The sequence below is a fragment of the Eulemur rufifrons genome, chromosome 8, assembly GCF_041146395.1.
Source record: "Eulemur rufifrons isolate Redbay chromosome 8, OSU_ERuf_1, whole genome shotgun sequence".
Classification (NCBI taxonomy): Eukaryota; Metazoa; Chordata; class Mammalia; order Primates; family Lemuridae; genus Eulemur; species Eulemur rufifrons.
Genome location: NC_090990.1, coordinates 99,112,795 through 99,136,053, shown reverse-complemented (window position 1 = coordinate 99,136,053; position 23,259 = coordinate 99,112,795). Strand labels below are relative to the sequence as shown.

The window sequence follows — 23,259 nt, the reverse complement described above, 5'->3', positions numbered from 1 at the left end:
GGGAGGAGTGTCCCTGCCCCAAGAGAACCCTGGGTCAGGCTGGCAAGATCTCATACTTAACGTAAGGATGGTAGTCACCCCCCAGGGGTTTGTGTCACAGAGCAGCTTTAGCAACAAGGAGGAACATATAAGAGAAATGGAGAGAAGAAAGGAAGGAAAGAGCAACAGGATAGGAGAATATGAAGAAGGAAAAGAGAAGACAAGATCTGAGAGATGGAAACTCAGTGCTAATGCAAAGACAAACCCAAAGAAAATGGTCCTTTTACCTTCCACAGGGGACAAGGGAATATGAAATGCTAAAAGAAAAACAAACAAAAACAAAAGTAAACCATGAAAAGTCAAATTAATGTTTCAAGAGTCAAAATAAAAATTACATCAAGCCAGAAATGAAAAGGTAGTAGCAAAAATCAAGGCTGATCTAGAAGAGTCCCTTCCTTCCCCCTCCTCCAATGCACCAATTTCAGATCTAAGCGGGCACTTAGATACTGACTGGGAGGGGCCAGCAACAACTTCCAGACAAACGACACATGGCTGGGAAGAGATCAGTGATAGGATCAATTGAGTTTTGGCTTACTGATGGCATTAGGGAAACCTCTGGGTCCCAAACCTGCCCCACATCTGCCGAGTTTTACTTAATAGTGACTCAACCCCCCCATCAAGGGCCTATAATTGCTCCCAACACACAGGACTGCAGGCGTATGGATGAATCCCATAGGCGAAGGTGAAGGGGCCATTTACTGTCCACAGGCTAATCTTTGCCAAGGTTGAAATGTTCCTCCGCATGGCTGGTCAGTAGCTACAACTGGTCCTGGGTTCCTAGATTAAGATCCAGGGACTGTCACAGCTTCCTTGGCTCTGAAACACTCACTTGTACCTCAACGAGCCTGCGCTCGGTTTGGCAAGGGGGGAAAGCGGCAGTAGTGAGAGGAACCTGCAGGCTCAGAGTCTGGGCCTGTGGCTCCCAGAAATGCAGGAAAGCATTCTGCCAACATATCGGTACATGAAAGGGCTGAGGTCCCTGTCGAAGGAATTTCTATGGCTGTTGTTCCCCAAATACTCACTGCTCTGAGAAGAGCTTTTGGGCTTCCCAATGTATTTGAGGATGGGGTTTCGCTTCTTGTCCTCCAAGGCATCCTTTTCTTTCTTGGAATTGCTGCTCTGCTGAGACAGGAGACACTGGGGTTTAGAGGAGGTCCCAATACCCAGATGTGGCTGCTCATCAACTCTGCCACTGCCCCCAGGACTGGCCCTAAGCAAATAACTGGCAAGTTGACTCATGCTTGTGAGCATGTTCATGTCTGGCCTGGGCTTGGAGGAAGGGAGAGAGAGCTGCTCTAGCCTGGGTGTTCTGACTGATTCCACATCCAAAGGTGGATGGGTGTAGCTAGATAGCTGCAAAATGGCTTTCCTAGTCTACCTTAGCACAGAGAACTGCACCAAGAGAAGATATTTTCTAGGGTAGCTCTGTCACCTTCTTGGTCTTAGGGAAAAAGGGTAGCCACTTGTCCTTGTCAGGAGCAGATTGGGCCTTTTCAGCTGTGTTGGAAAGTCGTGCGTCTCGAAGATGGATCCCAGCATGGCTCATGTAGGTATTGAGGGCAAAGTCCATGGGGGCACTGTAAGAGACGAACAGAGTCACGAATCAGAAAGCTCAAGTTAGCTTTCCTGCAGCACGTGGAAGGGCTAAAACTCTGCTCCAGACAATCTCATCACCATCACCCAGTAGAGTGGGGAAGAGGCACTTATGGGTCAAACTACCCCTTTCAAAGGGAAGTCTGGAATAATCATATGGGACAGCAGGCAAAAGCTGGCTAAAAGTCTTGGCTGGCAAGACTCCCAGGAGAAATCTTCTTTCCCTAAGCACAGCTCTTCCCAGTGAGTGGATGATGCTCAGTGGAAAGACATGCCGATTCCCTAAAACATAAGCAAACAATTCTCTGAATGGTCAAGCCATGGACAGACCTGGAGGACTGGCTGGTCCATAGCTAATATTCTCAGGCATACGTGTGGGTGTGGGATAACAAGGGGAAGGGACAAATGCCAACCTCTGCCAAGGTATACTGCCTTCACCAGTCTCCCATCTCGAAGTACAAAGAGAAAAAGAGATGGAAAGGAGCTGTCAAGTAGCTTCTAACTGCCACAGATGAAATTGACCAGAGCTCTGTGTTTAAAAATATGCTTGGCCCACAATTCAATAGACAGATTATCCACTTTGTGGATTCAATGTAGCAAAGCTTCAGTCCTGGCTTTATTCCCCTTTTAAACAGACTTCCAAACATCTTCTCTCCCTTATTAAGCATGAGTGCTCAGGGAATGTAGACTCATTTTAACCTTGGCTGATGAGAAACAATGAGACAAGTACATAGGCTGCAAAAAAAAAAAAAAAAAATCATAATATTTGCCAAGAGAGGAGCTGTGCTGCACCCCAGTTCCCCTCTGTAGGCGCCAACTAACACAGGCTGATTTTACTATCATGGTTATTACTTTAAGTGGTTTAAGGGAAAGAAATGGGAAGGGAGACAGAGGGCTCATTTGGGTAAAGAAAAGGAAGCCAGGTATGGGAATGTTAGGAGCAATGGCAGCTTGGTATTTTCCCACTGAGGGGCAGACCCGCATCCCCAGGCAGTGATCCCCGAGCACCGTGGGCCTGGACCTCATGAGCCCTATGTGTTATGGTTACACAGACCCCTGGGAACTAAACTTGTATGAACCATGGCCCCACATGGTCCTACAATGCTAGGGACTTCCCTTGATTGGCACTGTAGCTCAACCCCACTCCTTCCCACCTTGAAAGCTGCAAATGAACCATACCATGGACTCACTCACCTTCTGTCTTCCTCGTACTTGGACCTGGAACAAAAGAAAAAACAGATGACTCAGACTGCAAAGACAGAGGCTCATCGCCTGGGCAGAGGCTGGGAGGAGGGTAAATTCTTTCTTAGAGGAAGGGAGGGCTGGTGGGGGAGAAGGGCAGGAGTATGATAAAACGTCAGACTTAAGACTCTTGGTCACAGTTCTGGAGCCAGCTTGGGGCCCAGGAGGTGAGAGTTCTTACTCCCTTGAGGGACTCAATTAGCAGAGTGATGATGATGATGATGATGATGTCCTCCTAGCTAAAAGGAAGGGGAATGTGCTTGCCATCTGTTTCAGTGTCTGAAGTTATTATGGAGGAGGCTCCCTTTCATATCCACCCAGGAGTGAATTAATTAGAAGGGCTGACACTGAGGAAAGAGGTGAGGAAGCAAAGATACCTTGAGGTCAAATCCAAAGAAACCTACTTATAAGAGGTAAATGGTAACAACTAATATTTGAGTGTTTTCTATAGGCCAGGCATTATTCTAAGCTATTGACACCTATTAGCCCATCTAATTCTCAAAATAACTCATGAGAAAGTATTATATCCCCATTTTATGAGACCAAAACTTCACTGCTTTAAATAAAAACCACTGTAAGTGGGATGCTTGTGCTGTCAATAATAATCTCATATACTTTTGGTACCTACGATCTCAAAATAGATTCAGGTGGGTCCTGTCTCCAACCCTGGAGTGGTTGGGGTGGTTAATGCCATCTGACTGCTAGGGAAACTAAGGCCCAGAAAGACACTGGGCTTGGCTAAAGGTCAGAGGGTTAAGTTTTCCAAGCATACGCACTTCCTGTACGATCTCATCTAGTCTCATCTCTAGCCCAGATCTCTTGTCAAATGCTAGATTCGTATATGCAGCTGCCTGCTACATCTCCAGTCTGATGTCTAAAAGGGAACTCAAATTCAACATGTCCAAAACTGACCCCTTGACTTCCCACCACAGAACTGCTCCCCATGCAATCAGCCCTATCTTGATTGATGGCATCTTCATCCTTTTAGTAGCTTAGGTTAGAAAAAAAAAAACCCTAGAGGAGACTTCCTTGTACCCTACACTCAAATTTTTAGGCTCTCTACCTGTTGGCTCTACAGTCAAAATATAACTAGAACTGACCCCTCTTCACCACTTCCTCTGCTACTGCTCTAGTCTAAGCCCCCATCATCTGCGTGGACTCCCACACAGCCTCCAACTGACCTCCCTGTTTGGAACCTCCCTTGCTCTCCCACCCCCTCCACCCACAATCTAGTCTCCGCAGCTCCAAAGGCTCCCCAGCTCACTGAGAGCAAAAGACCACAGCCCTTATAGGCCCTGCGTGGCCGCCCTTCCTGTTGTCGCTCTGACTTCATTACTTACTTTCTCACTCTGCTCTTGCTATGTGGGTCTCCTCACTGTTCCTCAAATATGTCAAGCACGTTCTTACTTAGCCTTGGCTATTTACTCTACCTGGAATGTTCTTCCCCTAGATGTCTTCAAGGATAACTCTCCTACTTTCTTCAATTGCTCAAATGTTACTTTTTCCATGTGGCTTGCCCAGACCACTCTATTTAAAATTGCAACGCACTGGCTCTGGTGCTCCTGAGCCTCCTCATCCTGCTCTATTTTCTCCCCCAGCACTCATAACTTCTAATCTACTACATAATTTACTCATTTATTATATACTGCTGTCTCCTCCCACTATGATGTAAGCTCCACAAGGGGAAGAGTTACTTTGTTTACTAATGAGCCCCAAGAGTATTTGATGCAGAACAGCGTTTGACACTCACTAGGAAGGCCATAAATATTTGCCAAGTTGAACTATCAGTGTTAACAGAGACTACCAAGATCATCTAGTCCAATTCTTGTAAGAAATGGCTTTACCAAGGTCATATAACTACTCGCGAGAAGCAGTACTGGGTGAAAAACTGCTACTAAGCCTGGAAATGTCCCCACAAAGTCTGTGAGGTTGGGACTTGCATCCCAGGTGCCTGTGATGCCTTAGAAAATGGGACTAGAAAAGCATTACACAGCTTCTATGCCAGGAGCTCCTTCATAAGCTGGGCTAGTTTAGTTTTCTGATATGATTAGTAAAAGACAGTTCAATTTCTCTCGAGCCAGTTCTAGCTGCCTCCTGAAGAAACTTTATCCACTGGACACTCACAGCACTGGTCTCACTCTTAGCCTCAGATAGGGGCTGAGGCAGGAAGGTCAGGAAGTGGGCTAGAAGGGGGGAGCAGAAAGCTCACAGGATCCTAGAGCCCAGGGTCTGTCTCAACTACCAAATGACTGTCAGGAGCTCCCGGCTCCGCAGCTCCCTTGAGCACTGGCAGCTCTCAGCCTGAGAGACGCAGCGGAGGGCACAACTCTCCCCATCTTTCAGGGGAAGGAGAATCAGGCAAGAAGTGGAAGGGGGGAAAGCCTGGAAAACAGACCCACAAAATATGTCAAGCTGTTCAGCATGTTCAGAGCTCGGGAGCAGAACTGAAGACTCACAAAATATCCCCAAGGGCAGCCAGCTGCTTCTCGGCCACTTGTCGCTCTCGGAGAGGGTCCCCATCCAGGTCCAGCAAGTCATTCTCACCATACAGGCTGCCCAGTCCCAGGGTGCGCTTCGTTCTAAGCAACAGAAGCACAGAGAGAGAAATATTAATAAATGTACACACAAACACTCAACAGGTGGAAACCCAGAAATAGGCAAACACACACACATAACAAGAGGTACACACACTCACAGAGGGAACGAGAAAGGGCCAAGGGGCAGAGGTGCAAGCAGAGACTAGGAAGGCAGGGAGCTGGGCAACCTGTAGTCGTGAATCTGCTCCCGGATCTCGGGCATAGCTGCCTCCTGAGCTTCACAGAGAACGCTGCGGGCGTCCTCACTGTTCCGCAGGCGCGAGTCTGTAGCAGAAGCCCAGAGAAAGCAGAATGGATGGGTCGTTGGCAGCAGGGGTGGGGATGGGAGGGTGGCAGTCACTTCTGCTGAGCATTTCAGTTCCCATGACACTGGGAGGAGAGGCTGGCTTTCTGCTCCGTTACCCTAAAGGAAATAGAGGCCTGGACCTCCCCTGTCATTCCTGAATTCAGGACTGGAATCCTGATGTTCAAGGCCCAAGGCAAGGACAAAAACATCTTCTGGATGTTCTATGCTCCATTAAGAGAAGATATATTAAAGCCCCTCACAGCGGATATGTCCAAGTGCTGTCCTATGACATCGAAGTACAGACCTCTGAGAGGCTCATTCCTTCCTCTTTAAGCCCCAGAGCCAGCTCACAAGGCTAAAAAACGCAAGCACTTCACATTCCATGAAACCCAAACTCTCCAGTAGAAATCAAAAGATGTCTCTCCTGTCCCTGCATCTAGCTCCACCCAGGCTAGGCCAAGTCCCTGAGGGTAGCTGGTTCTCGCTTTGCTTTTGAACAAGCTCTGCTCACCCTATCGCCTGTGCCTGTCAGCTCTCCTCCTTGTCATACGTGTCCATAAATTGTCTCTTTCCAACTACTATCCTCTAAAAAGCTGCATGTGATTAGACTCTCAGGTTGATATCCACCTTAGACTGCCTCCCCTTAATTCTTCTACTTGTGATTAGAATTAAAAGGGAGCTAGGCAATCATCTAGTCCACTGGGTCCTCACTCCGGACCAGCTGCTATCAGTACTAGTAAGGAACTTATAAAAACAAAAACAGGGCTAGGCTTGGTGGCTCAGGTCTATAATCCTAGTACTTTGGGAGGCTGAGACCAGCCTGAGCAACAAAGCAATACCTCATCTCTACAAAAGACAAAAAAATAAGTGGGTGTGGTGGTGTGTGCCTGTAGTCCTAGCTACTCTGGAGGCTGAGGTGGGAGTTTGAGGTTGTAGTGAGGTACAATGATGCTACTGCACTCCAGCCTGGACAATAGAGTGAGACCCTGTCTCAAAAACAAAACAACCCCTGCATCCCCCAACAAACCACGTTGGGGATTCTGACTCTAGGTGAGATGGAGTGAGACTCTGGTTTTTGTATTTTTTAAAAGAGGGATTTTGATGACTGACCTGGCTTAGGATTCCCCAATCAAGTCCAATTTCCTCTTTGTACAGATAAGCCACCTGAGGCCCAGAGAGGAGGACTGGCAGAAATGAGCCCAAGTCTCCTCACTTCAAGTCCAGTGTCTTCCCATGACAAGCTCCACCAGGCAGAGTGAGTTCCTAGAAAGGGTCTGTCCCATTTATGCATGACCATAAGCTACTGGGCAGTGTTCTTTTCTTCTATTAGAGGATGGTTGCCCAATGACAGGGACTATGTCCCCTCTGTCCTCTGGAGCCTCCTGAGAGCTCAGGACCACAAGGATACCAACAGGAGACTAACTGACCAAGGAGCCAACTTACCAATTTCAGCCTGTAACATCTCAGGGATCTTCACTCTCAGAGGCTAGAAACAGAAGAGCGGGGCGGAAGTGGTGAGGTCGGCACACTCCAGGGAGACTGACCACGTGCAGGGTGAGGAGGGCTTAGCAACACTACCTTCTTATCTTTTTTGCCTACATCTACCCACACTCCTCCCATCTTTTTCCAACTGTGCACCTGAATTCTAGGCTAAGGGTTTTGGGAAATGGACTCTGAGGTTACAGCGAAAGCTGGGACTATATTCTGAGGCTGGCACACGCAGTTTTTCCACTCTTATTTCAAGGTCACAGGGTGCATGGAATGGGCATGTTGTTCTAAGAAGTGGACTGCTGCTAAGTTAGCAGCAAGGAAAAAAACCTTTGTTAGTCTATTTGATGTATTTCCCCTCCTCTTTACTCCCAAGGGCAAACTGGCCTTATGTCACCTAGTCTTACAGTTAGCATAGTGTTCTGGTTTTTGGCTTTATGAGTCTCTGACACCTGAATATTGGGGTGGTTCCATAACAACCAACAGAGAACAACTGGCAGCTCTAACCTCCTTACTCAATACCCATTTAAGGAGGCAAATAAAAAAATCCTGAGAAAAATCAATTTTTCCCAACCTTATTAGCACCAGCAGCTTACTGCTAGAAGAATAATGTCACCTTGGAATTAGTTTAGTTGATCAGATTAGAAAGTCTGGGATGGGAACTGCCCTCTGTAGGCAAAAGTGCTCTTGTCAGTGGGATCCCTGACCCAATCCTGGGAACTATGTACAGACGCACAGAGTGCTATCCACCCCAGATACTGTGGGGTCTCCGGCCTCTGACTTCTGCCTTTGGGCAGTAATAGCAAGTCAGGCTGAGCTGCAGAAAACGGGATTCTCCTCTTGCCTCCTTGATCTAGATCATCGGATGTCTCCAAACCTGTTTCTTTATCCCAGGGATGTGGGAGGCAGGGAGGGTTGCGGGGAACTAGGGCACTGATTCAGGGGAGAGCAATGAGAATTTCGTACAATTTCTTTCTTTCTCCAAACAATTTGGAGAGAGGCAATGTATATTCTACATGTGGCACAAAAGAAGTACAGAGAGGAGGTCAATCTTTTGGGAGTAGAGCTGGAAGCAGAATCTCTCAGCCTGGACTTCTCTTTAAGAACCTGTCTCCACTTAGTCTGAATGTTTTGCTTCATTTTTCTCTGCCTCAGAGTGGTTCAAAGAGTATAATGAAACTACAATGCAATCTATGACTGCCTTACCGCATTTTTCTCTAGGAAAATACTCCAGATGTCTTTTCCCAAGCTTCGGGACTCCTTGGGGTTTGTCTGCTGATAAACTTCTACACACAAGTAAAAAAGCTAAGAGGAGAGACAAACTGGGTTAGAGCAGTGATTCTCAACCAGGGGTGACTTTGACCCTGAGGGGACATCTGGCAATATCTGGAGACATTTTTAGTTGTCACCACTACTGCGCCAGTGAGATGCTACTGGCAGCTAGTGGGTAGAGTCCAGTGATGCAGCCAAATATCCCAAAATGCACACTCTATCACAACACCGAATTCTCCAGTTCAAAATGCTAACAGGCTGAGGGTGAGAAACCCTGGGTTAGAATGTTTCAGAAACCTGTGGTAAAATAATCCCACCCCCTTTCCCAAACGCACATCCTCAGAGTCATTGCTCCTCAACTCTGTATCTTCTCCACACTTGATATTTTACTTGTGTCCTGTACTTGTTTACATACTGGTTCCTAAGGGTTCACGCTTTATTTCTCTTTGTGATGTGCCCCGTCTTTATTCAGGAATGCTTCTGGGACTCTAGCACCTGGGGTTCACACACAGGTATTCAATGAATACCTATTGAGCAAACAGACGTTCACTTTGGCTTCTAATAGTGGTGTCCCCAGAAAGACAAAACAGCAGTCCATGTCTTGGGCAAGAAGTTTATCCTGAAGAGCAAAACATCAACCTCTCTCCTCCAGCCCTACTTCCTAAGCAGCTGCGAAGAGTGAGAGAAACTGGTAAGGCTGCTGACTCTGAGCACTGCCCCAGGTACTCTGGTCTCCACCTCCTCACATTTCTCCTTATCATCACCTTCAGATGGAAGATGCTTTACCGCCTTGCTCTCTGCCAAATCTTCTTGTGGGGCCACTCTCTCAACTCTATAGTCAGTCTGTATTTTCCTTCATTCAAAAAACTCTAGAAAGAGCATGTTCTCCAAGAAGCCGTCCTAAACTAATCAAGAATGACAGTTTTCCTGGCCTAGCTCTTCTCACTCCTCCCTAGGCTACTAATGTAGTTTGCTGTGTCACATAAAGTGAAGAAACCCTTCTGCCTAAGTGTTGTCATCTTTTCTATTTTGTCTCTGTCCTTGAAGTTCCTGACTAAGCCCATGGATCTGACTTGTAACATCTAGAGAGCAGGAACAGAGGCCAGAGAGTCTCTCTGCCAAGCACAGGCAGGCATTCAATCAAGACTGATACTTCTGACTTACCAGTGGACTGGGGTCCGCCTGAGAGAAGATGTAACGTAGAAAAACACCTAGGTGAGCTGGACGTGACTTCAGTTTCTCAAGATCCTGGAAGATGACGTCACTCTGGAAGGCAGAAGCCCGAGAATGGCTGGGAGGCACGGAGGCAGGGTACAGCAGCACAGCCTGTTCCAGTTTAGCTCCCATGTGATCCACCTTCCAGGGTTTATAAGCTGAGGCTCCCTCCCCCAAGATCCCTTCACAGCTGGTGCTAGTCAGACTGCTTCTAGGCCAGCGCAACTTGTATGACAGAAGAATGATGAAAGGAGAAAACCAGGAAACCGTTACCTCGTTGTTGAAATAACCCGGGTCATAATCTTCCTCTGGGCCAATAATTAAAGGCTTTGGGCTTTGATCTACACCCTACAGGAGAGAGGCAAGTTGTGGAGATGAGAGGTTACAGAGGACAGGGTGTTCAACCCCCTCAATGAAGTTTGTTTAGTCACAGCACAGCACTCACAAAACCACACAGGTCTAGTAAACGGTGGCATCTCACTACCACCCCCAAATCTCAGAGCACAGAGAAATGATTTCCACTTGCAGGAAGTCAACTGCTTCTGGGTGGGGCAGGGCAGACTCAGAACAGCCTGGCCACATGAAATATGAAGATGGGAAGTAAGAGAAAATGCTCTCTTCCTGTTTGCAAAAGATCTGGGGAGGGAGTGTCATCCAACAAAATAAGAACCTATAGCTCCTACTGGACTGTTGGGTTGAGGGGCTTTGTTGTTTTCCTTAACTTTAACATATCCTCCAAATCTAGTGCCTACCACAATGCTACTGAACAGTTACTATGTGCCTAGTAAGGGATGGTGGCAAAATAACAGTCTGGGAGCCTAGCAGTGGATCTCTGTCTCCCTCAACAAAAGGGGCCAGGGTAGATCTTTCTCAAACATCATTTGCATTATTTCCCTTGCCTGCTTAAGAGTCTATGGTAGATCTCCATTACCTGTCTAAAATCCAAACTTCCTTAGACTAGTTTTTCTTTCTTTCCTACTTATACTAATTTTAATAAAAACCTAATTCTAACTGATATGCCATTGATTAGGTATGAGAGACTTCATATTGCATAAGCTTTTCGGATGCTTTACTGGACAATTTTTTTCCTTAAGGTTCTTTGCGCTTTCAAAGATTTTCTACCAACTGTATTTTTCACTCAATTTTATCTCCTTCGTTTCCAGTGATTCCCCAGCAAGGACTCTGCTTCTAGGACCCACTGAGCTTATTGTGCCTACTTTTATCCAGCCCCAAGAGACCCTCCTACCCTACTTTCTTTAGGAGCTATTCCTGACAGTGCCTCCCTGATGCTCCTTATTCCTTTTCTGTTCTCCTGGATATTTACAGACTCTATGCCCAGAATGACAGAGTCACAGAACATGAGACCCCCACAAGGTATCTCAGAGATTAGAGTCTAACACTCATTTATAATTGAAAACAAAAATGAGGCCCAGAGAGACTGACTGGCACGCTCAAAGCTGCAGAGTCAGGCCTGATGTACTCATTGTATCTGTATTTCTTAGACACATCCCGAGTATCCTGCTCTCTCCTAACACCCTAGACTCTCAACCCCTTGGGGTCCAAGATCCCCAGGAGGTGGCAGACAAGCACTTTCGGCTCTACTTGGCTCTGTGGTGAAACCTGAAAAGCACGAGGTTTTTGACTGTTTGGGGGAGGATTTTTAAAAAATCTTTACAAATACATAATCCTTCTGATTATAAAGGCAGAATATGCTTACTAAAAAAACACACATTACAGAATTACGTAACAGAAAGTGAGAGTTCCATATGCTTCCACCTCTCTGCTGCTGACAGTTTCATGGGCAGTACAGGTTTTCCCTCTATGCTCTTATTAATATATTATTATTAAAAAACTATACTATATTTGCTCTTAACACTCAAAGAGTAGCAACTTAAACAGTTTTCAGAAAAAGAACAAAACTGGAAGAGACAAACAAGGACTCCAAGACCATTTACTCCATACCTGCTCCTGTTAACCACCTAAAGGAAAACCTCCCCTGGGAACCGGATGTATGTCTGACACCCCTCAGCAACCCGAACTTGGTCCTTTAGTTCCACAAATGGGAGTGGGCAATGAAAGAGCAGCCAGGAGGGGAAGTAGGCCTGCCCTGGGGCCCAGGAAAACTACCTTCTAGTTCTGACTCTGCCAGTAACAAGCTAAGCCTTCGTTGCTTCACTCTTCTCATTTACTATATGAAGACTCTAAGAGGCACCTCCCTTTCCTGATTGTGAGAATTAAATGAGAATTTTTGTAAAAGATCTAGCACAGCAGCTGGTACACCAGACATTTTAATACACATTGGATTCATTCCCCCACCTTTCCCCTCTAAGTTCTAAGAATAACTAAATTCTGTTCGATGGGTAAAACTAGAGTATCAAATGTGTTCTTCTTTTGTAGAGCAGTTCTTGATTAGAATTTTCTTCTGATGACTGTGTAACTCTGGATTTAAGAATAGTGAGATTCACCCAGGCCATGTCCTCTGTCTACAGATGATACTGTGAAACCTCAGTTTCGAGAAGTTCAAGAAGCTCCGTGTCCTGGACAAGTCCTCCCCAAGATGACACTCAGAAGACAATTTTGATTAGTTCCATTCCAAAGTATTCACTCATTCCTTCACTAAGCATTATGAAGCACCTACTATGTGCCAGGCCCCCTGCTAGGTGCTCAGCATATAAAGATGAATTAAGCCTAGTGGGGAAATTAGACTTGTAAACAAAGAATAACAGCAGAGGGGTAAATGCTGTAATACAAAAAAGATGCTGCTTGGAACTCTAAACCCAAGAGAGAGAGGACAAGTTTACTAAAATCACACCACCACCAAAGAGAACTCATGAGATGTATGTGTGTGTGGTAGAGTCAGGAGTTTGGGGGGGTGAGTGGTAGGTGTGGGCAGAGATAGAAAATGTGCAGGCAAAAAATTGTAACCCCACTGTCTGGGGTTACTCACTGAAGCCCGGGAAAGACGCCCTCTGCATAAAAGCCTTCTGGAGGAAGGACCAGGGTGAGCACCTCAAGCCCATATATTTCTACAGGAGGCCTACCCAGCAGGTTTGTTATGGCACAAAGTAAGGCTTGGTTTTGTTCAGAGGAGGGAAGAAAAGACAGAAAAATTAGATCTAGATTCTAGGATCCAGCACCAGCAAGGGATAGATTTAACTAACTTGCTGATTAATTGATCACCTCACTAATGACTTGTATTTGGCTAAACATTAGGATTACTGTTTACTCTGTTTTCTTCCTTGTATTAATTTCATCTCTCTCTCTCTCTATCCAAAATTACCTTAGAGATTCTATTTTTTGAAGACCACCTCCTGGATTCAGAGATTAATAGGCACCCAGAGTTAAAAGAACTTTAGAACAGCAGCTTTCAATGCCCCCCCCCCCACTTTTTTTTAAGAGACAGGGTCTTACTGTCACCTAGGCTAGAGTACAGTGGCATGATCACAGCTCACTACAGCCTCCAACACATGGGCTCAAGCGATCCTCCTGCCTCAGCCACCTGAATAGCTAGGACTACAGGCATGTGCCACCATGCCCAGCTAATTCTTAAATTTTTTTGTAGAGATGTGGTCTTGCTATGTTGCCCAGGCTGGTCTCAAACTCCTCTCCTCAAGTGATCCTCCCACCTTGGCCTCCCAAAGCGCTGGGATTACAGGCATGAGCCAACACTCCCAGCTCAAACTTTTTTTGACCATAACTGCCAATAATAAATACATTTTCATTACAACCCAGTACATGCATACGTAACTAAAACAGAAGTTTCATAAAACTAAACTTACTCTTATTATATTGGATGAATGCTGATATTTGCTTTTCCACACTATTAAATTCTATGAAATAAACACTGCTCTTTTTTTTTTTTTAGACAGAGTCTCACTCTGTTGCCCGGGCTAGAGTGCCGTGGCGTCAGCCTCGCACACAGCAACCTCAAACTCCTGGGCTCAAGCAATCCTTCTGCCTCAGCCTCCCGAGTAGCTGGGACTACAGGCACGTGCCACCATGCCCAGCTAATTTTTTCTATGTATTTTTAGTTGGCCCACTAATTTCTTTCTATTTTTAGTAGAGACGGGTCTCGCTCTTGCTCAGGCTGGTATCAAACTCCTGACCTCGAGTGATCCACCCGCCTTGGCCCCCCAGAGTGCTAGGATTACAGGCGTGAGCCACTGCGCCCGGCCTAAACACTGCTCTTGACCTCAAATATTGATATTATGATCCACTAAAAGGTGATAACCACAGTTTGAAAATACTACCTGTATACTTCCTTATACTGCTGTTTTCTAGTGTGGGAAGTACACTGGTGGAACCCAAGATGATTTTAAATAATTTTTTGTTGAGGCTCAAGATGATTTTAGGTGGTAGCTGGACATGGCATTAAATAACACCGAATCATATTGTGAGAAAGTTTCTTTTCAGTTCTTATTCAATCATTTTGATTAACCCAGAAAAAGTTTCACCTTGGTGCTAAGCATAGCTTTAACAAAGGTAGAATCAGCCTCAGGCTTAATCAAAGCCATTGAAAAGCAATAGAATCTAGCTAGAGTTTATTTTTCAGCTTGTTTAAAATTTTATCTATTTCTTGAGTGATATGTTTGTATAGTTTAAAATTAAAAGGATACAAAAAGGTAAATATAATGAAAAGTCTTTCTTCTACTTCTATCCTCAAGCCATCTAATTCCCCTCCTCAGAAGTAACCACCACTTTTTCAAATATGCATCCAGAGATATAAAAGAAGCTCCTTTTCCTCTTTTTAACATAAATGACAGCTTTTTGTCTACACTGTTCTACATCTTTCTAGGTAAAATTTAACAAAATTGTTTCTAAACTTATATTTAGTTTTACATTTACCTTGCATTTATAGTGTTACTGGTTTTAATTTAAGGTAATGACAGATTTCCTTTAAAATGAATTTAAGTTTTAAAAAGTGAGTTAGCTTAAAGAAAAATATTAAGTAACATTATATAGGTGAAATGTGGATATGGAAAAATCATTATAGTGATTATAAATTATTATAAATCATTACAGGTGACTCAATTTTAAGAAACACTGTTTTACAAAACTAGGAGATCTCTCCCCAGTGTCTCTAATAGGTAGTGGCCCAGCTTCTGTATGAACAATGACAGGCAATTTTCTGGCTCTTGGGCCAGACAGCCCAGAATCTGCAAGCTTTTTGCACTGAGCTAAAACCTGTGTTCCTGAAATCTTTCCTGGACCTGGTTCTTTGAGAGCAGGGGCTTTCTTTTTTTTTTTTTTTTTTTTGTTGAGACAGAGTCTCACTTTGTTGCCCAGGCTAGAGTGAGTGCCGTGGCGTCAGCTTAGCTCACAGCAACCTCAGACTCCTCGGCTTAAGCGATCCTACTGCCTCAGCCTCCCGAGTAGCTGGGACTACAGGCATGCGCCACTATGCCCGGCTAATTTTTTCTATATAGATTTTTTAGTTGTCCATATAATTTCTTTCTATTTTTAGTAGAGACGGGGTCTCGCTCTTGCTTAGGCTGGTCTCGAACTCCTGACCTCAAGCGATCCACCCGCCTCGGCCTCCCAGAGAGCTAGGATTACAGGCGTGAGCCACCGCGCCCGGCCTAAGAGAGCAGGGGCTTTCAAATTAGGTTTTGCAGGATCTTAGGGCTCCATAGAAGTGTTCTTGAGGGCAGTTAATCAGAAAATGTCCCAGGGGAACTGAGTTTTTTTTTTTTTTTTTTTTTTTTCTTCCCTATATTAGTGTTCCAAATAAAAAGATTTTGTTTGAGAAAGAAATTTTGCTAAGGAATGAGAAAATTGAAAATTAGTATTCTGGAGAAACACTGAATAAACCTATTTCGTATTCTACATAGACATTAAAAGAAAGACCAGCTATCTGCTCCTTATCTGTCACTTCCCTACAGGTGCATTCACCAACTCTTCACACAGAACCTGAGACAGCCTTACTTTCATATTTCTATTTATACCATGCTCTTTTTTTACTATTTATTCTCTAAGTAAGTGACTATCTCAGTTTGGGCTGCTGGAGCAGGGCTTTAGTCTGGTTATTCAAGACCATGTATTGGTAAGACCCATGCCTCCATATCTCAGTTCTGAAAAAAGAGAGAGGAAAACTGCAAGGTGGATCACTCACCTGGTCGCTGGTTTGGGGGACTGGTGCATCCGAGCCCTGCCGCCTGTGGTGCTGGGCTACCCTGGCCATGATCACAGGGGAGGTTCGAGGACTGTCTAGCCCAGGATCTGAGAGTACTGAGTTCCGATTCATCAATGACTAAAGGAATGGAGAATTCTGTGAGAAGGAACCTTTGCCAGACAACCCTCTGGGCTCAGCTCATTCAGTGATGATAACCATACTAACAGAAATTCAATACTTGCTCTGTGCCAGGCATTATACTAAGCCCTTGATTACATATTATCTCACTCAATTCTCACAACAGCCCTAACACCATTATTCCTCCCACTTTCCCATGAAAAAACTAAGACTCCAAGAGGTTATGAAACTTGCTGAAGGTCAAAGAGTTAGTAATGAGATATTCCCTGGCTTCAACCCACAGCACACACTTTTCTTCATCACCAACTATGCTGCCTCCCAGATAATGTCGACTGCAGATTCTTTAGGACCCCCCTCCCCCTCCACTTTCTTGGTGACTTTCCTACTTATTGATCTTTTCACATGTATTCATCATCTTCCCACAGACAGGAGCAGTAAGAAAATACAATGCCAACTGTTATTTAAAATTAGGTTTTTAACATGTTCTCAATGACTTATTTGCATATTTAATTAAGCTGGCTAAGTAAATATTTTGCTATCACCATTACTGCTCCTTCTACTCACTCTTACTTTATATTGCAGGTTTATAGAGTTTATATATGCAAACTGAGAAAACCTGGAAGAGATAACCTTCAAAATCTGAAATTCTTCTCACTACTCTAGAAAAGATGAGATGTTTAAGAAGAAAAAGATTCACAGGAAAGAGAGACTACCGCTTGTGATCAGACTGGGTTCATTGTATTAATCTAAGATGATATTATTCCTGACCAGGCAGAAATGTATTTTTGATCAAGTCACTGTTTTAGAGGATTTATGTCTCTGCTCCCTCACTCTCAAAGGCTTGCCATAGTTAAGGATGTGGCCTCCTTCTCTCTATCCTACTCTTTACATAACAGAGTTCACTAGGATAAAATGGAAGCCAGATTTGCGGGTCTTACATGTAGGGTGCATTTGAAACCCCTGTTTGGGAACTCAGAGCACAGTGACTGAAATCCTTGGGACTAGAACCATAGAAGAGGCGCCCAGATGACAGGCCAGAGGCCTTGGTGCAGCTGGTGAGCAGCAGAGCCTTTAGGTGCCTGGAAAAGGGACAGTGAATATATGTTTTGAATGGGCCTCGTCTCTGCTGGCACTCACCTCACTAAGGGAAGAAAAACGTTCTGTCCCAGAGTCCAAGCCACTGTCCCCCTCCTGGGAATCCAGAGAGAAACGGCCTGAGAAGAAACCAGTTTACATAGTAAGGAAGGAGCTGTGGCCTGGGGCAAAGAAGACCCTTTATTCTGGGCACCCGTGCACTGGGCAGGAAGGGGAAGCCATCATCTTTCATGCTTCCCTCTGCTCTCTCATCTCATGACCCCTAGACTCAGCTACTCTCTTGGGTATACCTCTCCTCTCCTCTTATCACATCTGGAGTTCTCATCTAGTTACCTACCTCTGCACCTAGGTACAGGTCATGTCACCTCATGAGGTAAGAGTCCGTAGCTATCTCACACTAGTCTTACCCCTCAACCCAGTCCCAACCCTCTTCTGGTCACCATCCACTTCTTCTTACAAGTATTTGTTGAGCTCCTTAGCACCAGGTGCTGTCAGGTAAGCTGTTGTCTGGACCATAATCATTCCAGTATCTCCCTGGCCCTTATCTATCCAGTGCTACTGGTTAGACACTCATTTCTACTGCTAAATCATACCCAATTTCCCTGTGTATTTGTACTGCTTTCTCCCATTATTCTATTTCCCAGACAGCAGGCACTATATATTTTCTTTCCCAGAATCTGCCCCACAGGGAGGGGAAAGCAGACAGCAAACCTGGACTAGAGGTATGCCAGGGAAAAGGGGGGTGATGGGGGAGACTCACCTTCTGATAGTCTCTGGCTGGTATCACCACAGAGTGGAAGGATGTCCTAAAAAAGAAAGGCCCAGAGGGTGGGCAAATTCTGTGAACCTCTCGCCCTACTGTTTCCTTCCTCCAGTCAGTGCTGTATTAGCGTACAATTAGTGGCCTCTTCTGCTTCATTGCCTCAAAAATGCCCAGCTAGAAGAGATACTGTTTCTTTTGTACAGTTTGAGAATGATGATGACCCCTAACGGTGGAAAGGGAGCTTTACCATTAACAAAATTCTAAAATCTCACTTTATTTATCACCCTGGACCTCAAAGCATCTAATGCCTTACTTGGGTTGGATACAAGAAAGAATCTCCTAACTATGAAGGAGCACAAAGGGCTCAAGCAGGTGACTGGGGGCAGATATAAAGGGTTTACCTCGGGAGATCTCTGAGGACTGACAGGCCCTGGCCTGGGACCGACTGAGCCAGCCCATGTGGAGGAAATGATGTTGATAGTGCTGTATTGTTTACAGAGCACTTTCCTGTACCACATTTAATCTTCCAGTGACTCTGAGTTAGGCATGTTACTTCCATGTTATAAATGAGGAAACAGAAGCTCAGAGACCTTAAGTAACTTGCCCAGGCTACACAGCAGGTCAACTCTAAAGCCAAGCTTGGGGCTCAGACCTTCAGAGAAGCTTAGTGTCTCAGACTCACCACCTCATAGCACAACCAACAGTGGCAGCAGCGTCAAACACGTACTGGCCCCTGTGTCAAGGGCAAGTTTTACATCTGAAAATACTGTGATCTCCATTTTATAAATGAGGAAAGTAAGGCTCCTAGGGATGAAGTAACTTGCCCAAGAGTCTTAAAGCTGGTGAGAATTAGAGCTGGGATTTGAATCCAGATAGTCTAAGTCCACAACCTGAGCTCCTATCAACCACGTGCTATGATATTTTCCTTCAGAAAGTGAAGCAGTTTAAATTTATTTGCCGTGTTTCTCAAACTTTTTTGATCTGAATGTTCTAAAAAACAAAGCAGATAATCTTTAACACATTGATTGCCACACTAAAAAAAAAACAACTTTTTTTTTCACAGTGTTTTATTACAAATATAGAATAAAAACTTCAAAAACGAAATAATCCTTTCTAATTGAATGAAAAAATCTGTTATTTTTTATTGTTTTCTGTGTATGAGTTATATGCAAATTGAAAAATAGTTCTTGTAGCTCCCAAGGTGAAGACGTGTCATTCACATATGCTTCACAAGGCCCTGGGCTCAAAACTATTGCGAGTTAAACACAACTCACATGGCAGTTAATGTGTTAAATAATTTTTATTTGCTTTGGCAAATATTCTTGGAGACCTTAAAGTTTCTGGAGAGTTACTTCTTATTCACCCAAAGAATTAACGCCTGATGGAGATAAGTAAGACACTAATAGTAAGGTCCCTGACAAGAATAGGTAAAGAACCATTTCCTCTCTGCAATTTTCCACAAAGCATAGTTAGCTGCTGATATAGATCCCTTTCAACTGACTGGGATCCTTTATGTAGGTTGACTTTAAAAGTACTTGTATTTCTTTGAGAAGACCCATTACTTGAAGACTAGGTGGTGGAGAAAGGTACCAGATGAAAATTAAGTAAAACCAGTGTAGAAATATACATCAGCTCTGAGGAAACTACCCAGAAGGGAAGGATATTTAGGAGTCTAAAGCCACCAGTATGATTTATTTCATATTTATTTCTTTCCATTGCAACCATAAGTTCTTGGAGGGTAAGATATAGGCTTTTCTTTTCTTTTTGTGGTATCCCAAGTGTCACAACAGTGCTCAGCCTCTTTGGTGCTAAATAAAGAACTGCAGACCTTTGTTTCTTTATAAAATACTAAACACTTAGACTAGCTCACCTTTGGGTCCTGCCATAACGCAGGAAGCCTTCCATCCTTGCTTTCGCCCTCACTCTATCCCAGTCCGACTGCAAGGTGCCTTTCCTAGAGCTGTGCCTACCATCACTCACCACTAAGCCACCAGTCTCCTGCTGGATCTTCAGCTGTAACTGAGTGACTCGCCGCCGGGCACCTTCGATCTGCTCTTCCAGCAGGCTGGCGGGGTTCCGGCTATACACCTCACAGATACGCTGGGGAGGGGTGAGGAGGAGAAGGAGGAGGGGAAAAGGCAGAGGGGTGGTTAGTAGAGAATGGACGACTCATCAGTGAGGAGAACAGGCAGTTATCCCAAAACAAAGAAGAGAGAGGAGAGATATCTGCCTTCTAGTAGATACGTGTTATTTCACCATCATTTAGGATGAGAAAAAGGTATAAGTGATGAGAAACAGAACACGTGAGGCAACCTGAGAAAGAAGATAAAACACAAAGTCCTGTCCTAATCTGACCCACTCTTCAAGGCCTGGCGTAAGTCCCACATCCTAAATGAGGTCTTCCTCTACTACCACTCGAGTGTGAAATAGTTAAGTGACTGTCCAGACCAGTACACAAAAAAGTGCCAAAGAGGAAACTTACACACAATGAGAACCACAGGAGATGAGAGGAAGCAGCACTGACTGGAGCAGACAATACCTCCCCCTAGCCCCATCATTCAGAAGCTCCTAGAGAGCAGGAATCATCCTGACACCAGCATTCCACATGGCATGAAATATGCCACAGACTCCCTTCGCAGTCAGGGAGACCTGGCTTTGAATTCTGGCACCTCCACTTCCTCGCTGTGTAGACTTGGGCAAGCTTGAATACGTCCTCATGGATAAAATGGAGATGACAATACCTGTCTTGTGGGATGGTTGTTAAGAGCTGAACGAGATGATGTATGCAAAGTGCTTAGCAGAATGTCTGGCGCATAGTTACACGCCTCAATACGCGGCAGCTATTCATATTTTACTACAAAGGGAGATGCTCAACAAAGCCTGCTGGTTACATAATTAAATAAAGACCCTGGGTTCACATATTATCTAAATTCATTTGGGGCTTCCCCACTACCTGACAACCTTTTTACAAATTCCTCACATTTAATGTCTCACCTTCTCCATGCCCACAACAAGCCCCAGCCCTTCCCTCAGTCTCAGCAGAAGATACCATTTGGTGAAAACCCAATTTTATTTTACTCCATTTCAAAACACTTTCAGTTATCTTTCCTCCTGCCTGAGAGGAGAAACTATATCTAAATCTTTTACAAAGTTAAACCTTTGACTGCTTTGGGCTCTTCTTGGACACTGTTCAGATATCTTCAAAGTCTCCTTTTTCCAATGGCTCTTTCCCTTCATCCTACAAAAATGTTTACATTTTCTGACTTAAAACAAAAACAAACCACCACAACAAAACCCTTTCCATCAGCTCTGATTATTCTTCAAGCTGCTGCCCCATTTGCTTCTCCTTCCTTTCACGGCCAGTGTTTCAAAACAGCTGTCTACAACAAGAACCCCACACTTCTTTGCCTCCAGTTGCTCCTCAACACACACAATCTAGTTCCCTCCTCATTACCTCAACCAAATACTCCTTCAAATATCAAATAGAATAGCAAGTGCTATGGTAAAGGCTGGTGCAGTGTGCTGTAAAAGCACTTAAGTCCCCAGATTCCACCCTCAGCACTCTCCTCTCTGCACTGGTGCTCTGGCTGATTTCATGCAGTCTCCAGTTTCAACTACCACCTTTCTACTAAGGATACCCAATCTCTACTATAACCCAGCCTTTCCTCCTAGCTTCAGCCCTGTTATCTCCACATGCATAGTGCCTGGTCTCTATGTGAATGTCTCATGGGCACACTCAAAGCTGACCTTCATTTCCTTTCCCTAAGCTTTGCTCCTCTCTTCTATCTCACTCCATCAATGGCACCGCCATCTAGCCAGGCACTCAAACTTGGGACCTCCTTTAATTCTTTCTTCTCCCTTATCAGCTGATAAGTTCTACTGATCTGACCTCTGAGATATCTCCCATGGATATCCCCTCCTTTCTGTTTTCACTCCTACTGTTCTTGTTAAATCTGTCATCATCTCTTATCTACTGCAACAGCCTGATAGATGGTTCAGTGGTTTTCCTTACATTGACCCACTGAACATACTTCTCTAAAGAACACTGGTTTGAAAATGTGATCAGTCTCCTACTCAAAATCCTTTGATCAAGTCCCATTGCTTTCAGAACAAACTCCAAGCTCCTCATTGTATTCAAGACCCAGAACACCTTCCAACCACATCCACTGCCATTTTCAGTGCTTTAGTCACAGCACACTGAATCCAACTCAAGTGTCATCTCATGAAGCCTTCTGATTATTGCATACATAATCATTCCTTCTTTTATGCTTCCATGGCATTTTTAAAAAAAAAAAAAACCTTAAAAATTGATATTGGATATAATTCACAAAACATAAAAGTCACCATTTTAAAGTGTACAATTCAGTGTTTTTAGTGTATTCACAGAGTTGCACAGCCATCCCTACTATACAATTCCAGAACATTTCCGTCACCCCAACAAGAAAGCTGGTACTTGTAAGCAGTCACTCCCAATTTCCCCCTTCCTCCACCTCTGCAACCAGTAATCGACTTCCTGTCTCTAAGCATTTGCCTCTTTTGGACATTCCGCATAAATGAAATCATACAATCTGTGTACTTTTGTATCTGGCTTCTTTCACTTAGCATCATGTTTTCAGTATAACGTTCTTCCACATGATACTATGTATCAGTACTTCATTCCTTTTTATGGCTGAATAATATCCCCTTGTATGAATATACCACATTTTGCTTATCTATTCATCAACTGATAGACATTTGAGTTGTTTCTCCTTTTCGGCTATTACGAATAATGCTATTATGAATGTTCATGCACAAGTTTTTATGTAAATATATGTCCTCAATGCCCTTGGGTGTATCCCGTAAGTAGAACTGCTAGGTCACACACATAGTATCTGTGTGTTTAACATTCTGAAGAACTGCCAAACTGTTTTCCAGAATGGTTTCATTATTTTACTTCCCACCATCAACGGTAGGAATAGATTAGGACAGTGAATATGCAGACAAAATATAAACAAGTATTTTTCAAAATTCTCCACATCCTCACTGACACTTGTTATTTTGGTTATAGCCATCTTAATGGGTGTGAAGTGCTATCTCATTTAGAATAGTCTCTCTATGACTAAAAATGTCGGGCATCTTTTCACCTGTTTATTGACAATTTACATGTCTTCTTTAGAGAACCCTCAATTCAAATCCTTTGCCAATTTTTAAGGTGGGATCCTTGTCTTTTTACTGTTGAGCTGTCAGAGTTCTTTACATATTTTGTATTAGACCCTTATCAGATATGATTTGCAAATATTTCTCCCATTTCTTCTGTGGGCTGTCTTCTTACTTTATTGATAGTGTCCTTTGATATACAAAAGTTTTTAATTTTGATGAAATCCAATTTGTCTTTTTTTTGGTTGTTTGTTCTTTTGCTGTCATCGCATCTAAGAAGCCA

The 23,259-nt window shown here is 44.2% G+C and overlaps 1 protein-coding gene across 1 annotated transcript in view; it reads right to left on the bottom strand.

Annotated features, from left to right (window-relative positions):
• The window catches only part of ARHGEF11 (Rho guanine nucleotide exchange factor 11), a 109,245-nt gene that overhangs the window by 19,680 nt on the left and 66,306 nt on the right, over positions 1 to 23,259 (bottom strand). The window contains exons 8-21 of the mRNA XM_069480386.1: positions 19,821 to 19,940; positions 17,838 to 17,883; positions 17,120 to 17,196; positions 15,845 to 15,982; positions 10,006 to 10,080; positions 9,682 to 9,783; positions 8,452 to 8,550; positions 7,201 to 7,243; positions 5,639 to 5,735; positions 5,331 to 5,453; positions 2,827 to 2,850; positions 1,472 to 1,616; positions 1,062 to 1,161; positions 267 to 296 (exon numbers count right to left, since the gene is read on the bottom strand). Of these exons, the coding sequence (XP_069336487.1) occupies positions 267 to 296; positions 1,062 to 1,161; positions 1,472 to 1,616; positions 2,827 to 2,850; positions 5,331 to 5,453; positions 5,639 to 5,735; positions 7,201 to 7,243; positions 8,452 to 8,550; positions 9,682 to 9,783; positions 10,006 to 10,080; positions 15,845 to 15,982; positions 17,120 to 17,196; positions 17,838 to 17,883; positions 19,821 to 19,940 (1,219 nt within the window). The remainder of the gene's footprint in view (positions 1 to 266; positions 297 to 1,061; positions 1,162 to 1,471; positions 1,617 to 2,826; positions 2,851 to 5,330; positions 5,454 to 5,638; positions 5,736 to 7,200; positions 7,244 to 8,451; positions 8,551 to 9,681; positions 9,784 to 10,005; positions 10,081 to 15,844; positions 15,983 to 17,119; positions 17,197 to 17,837; positions 17,884 to 19,820; positions 19,941 to 23,259) is intronic.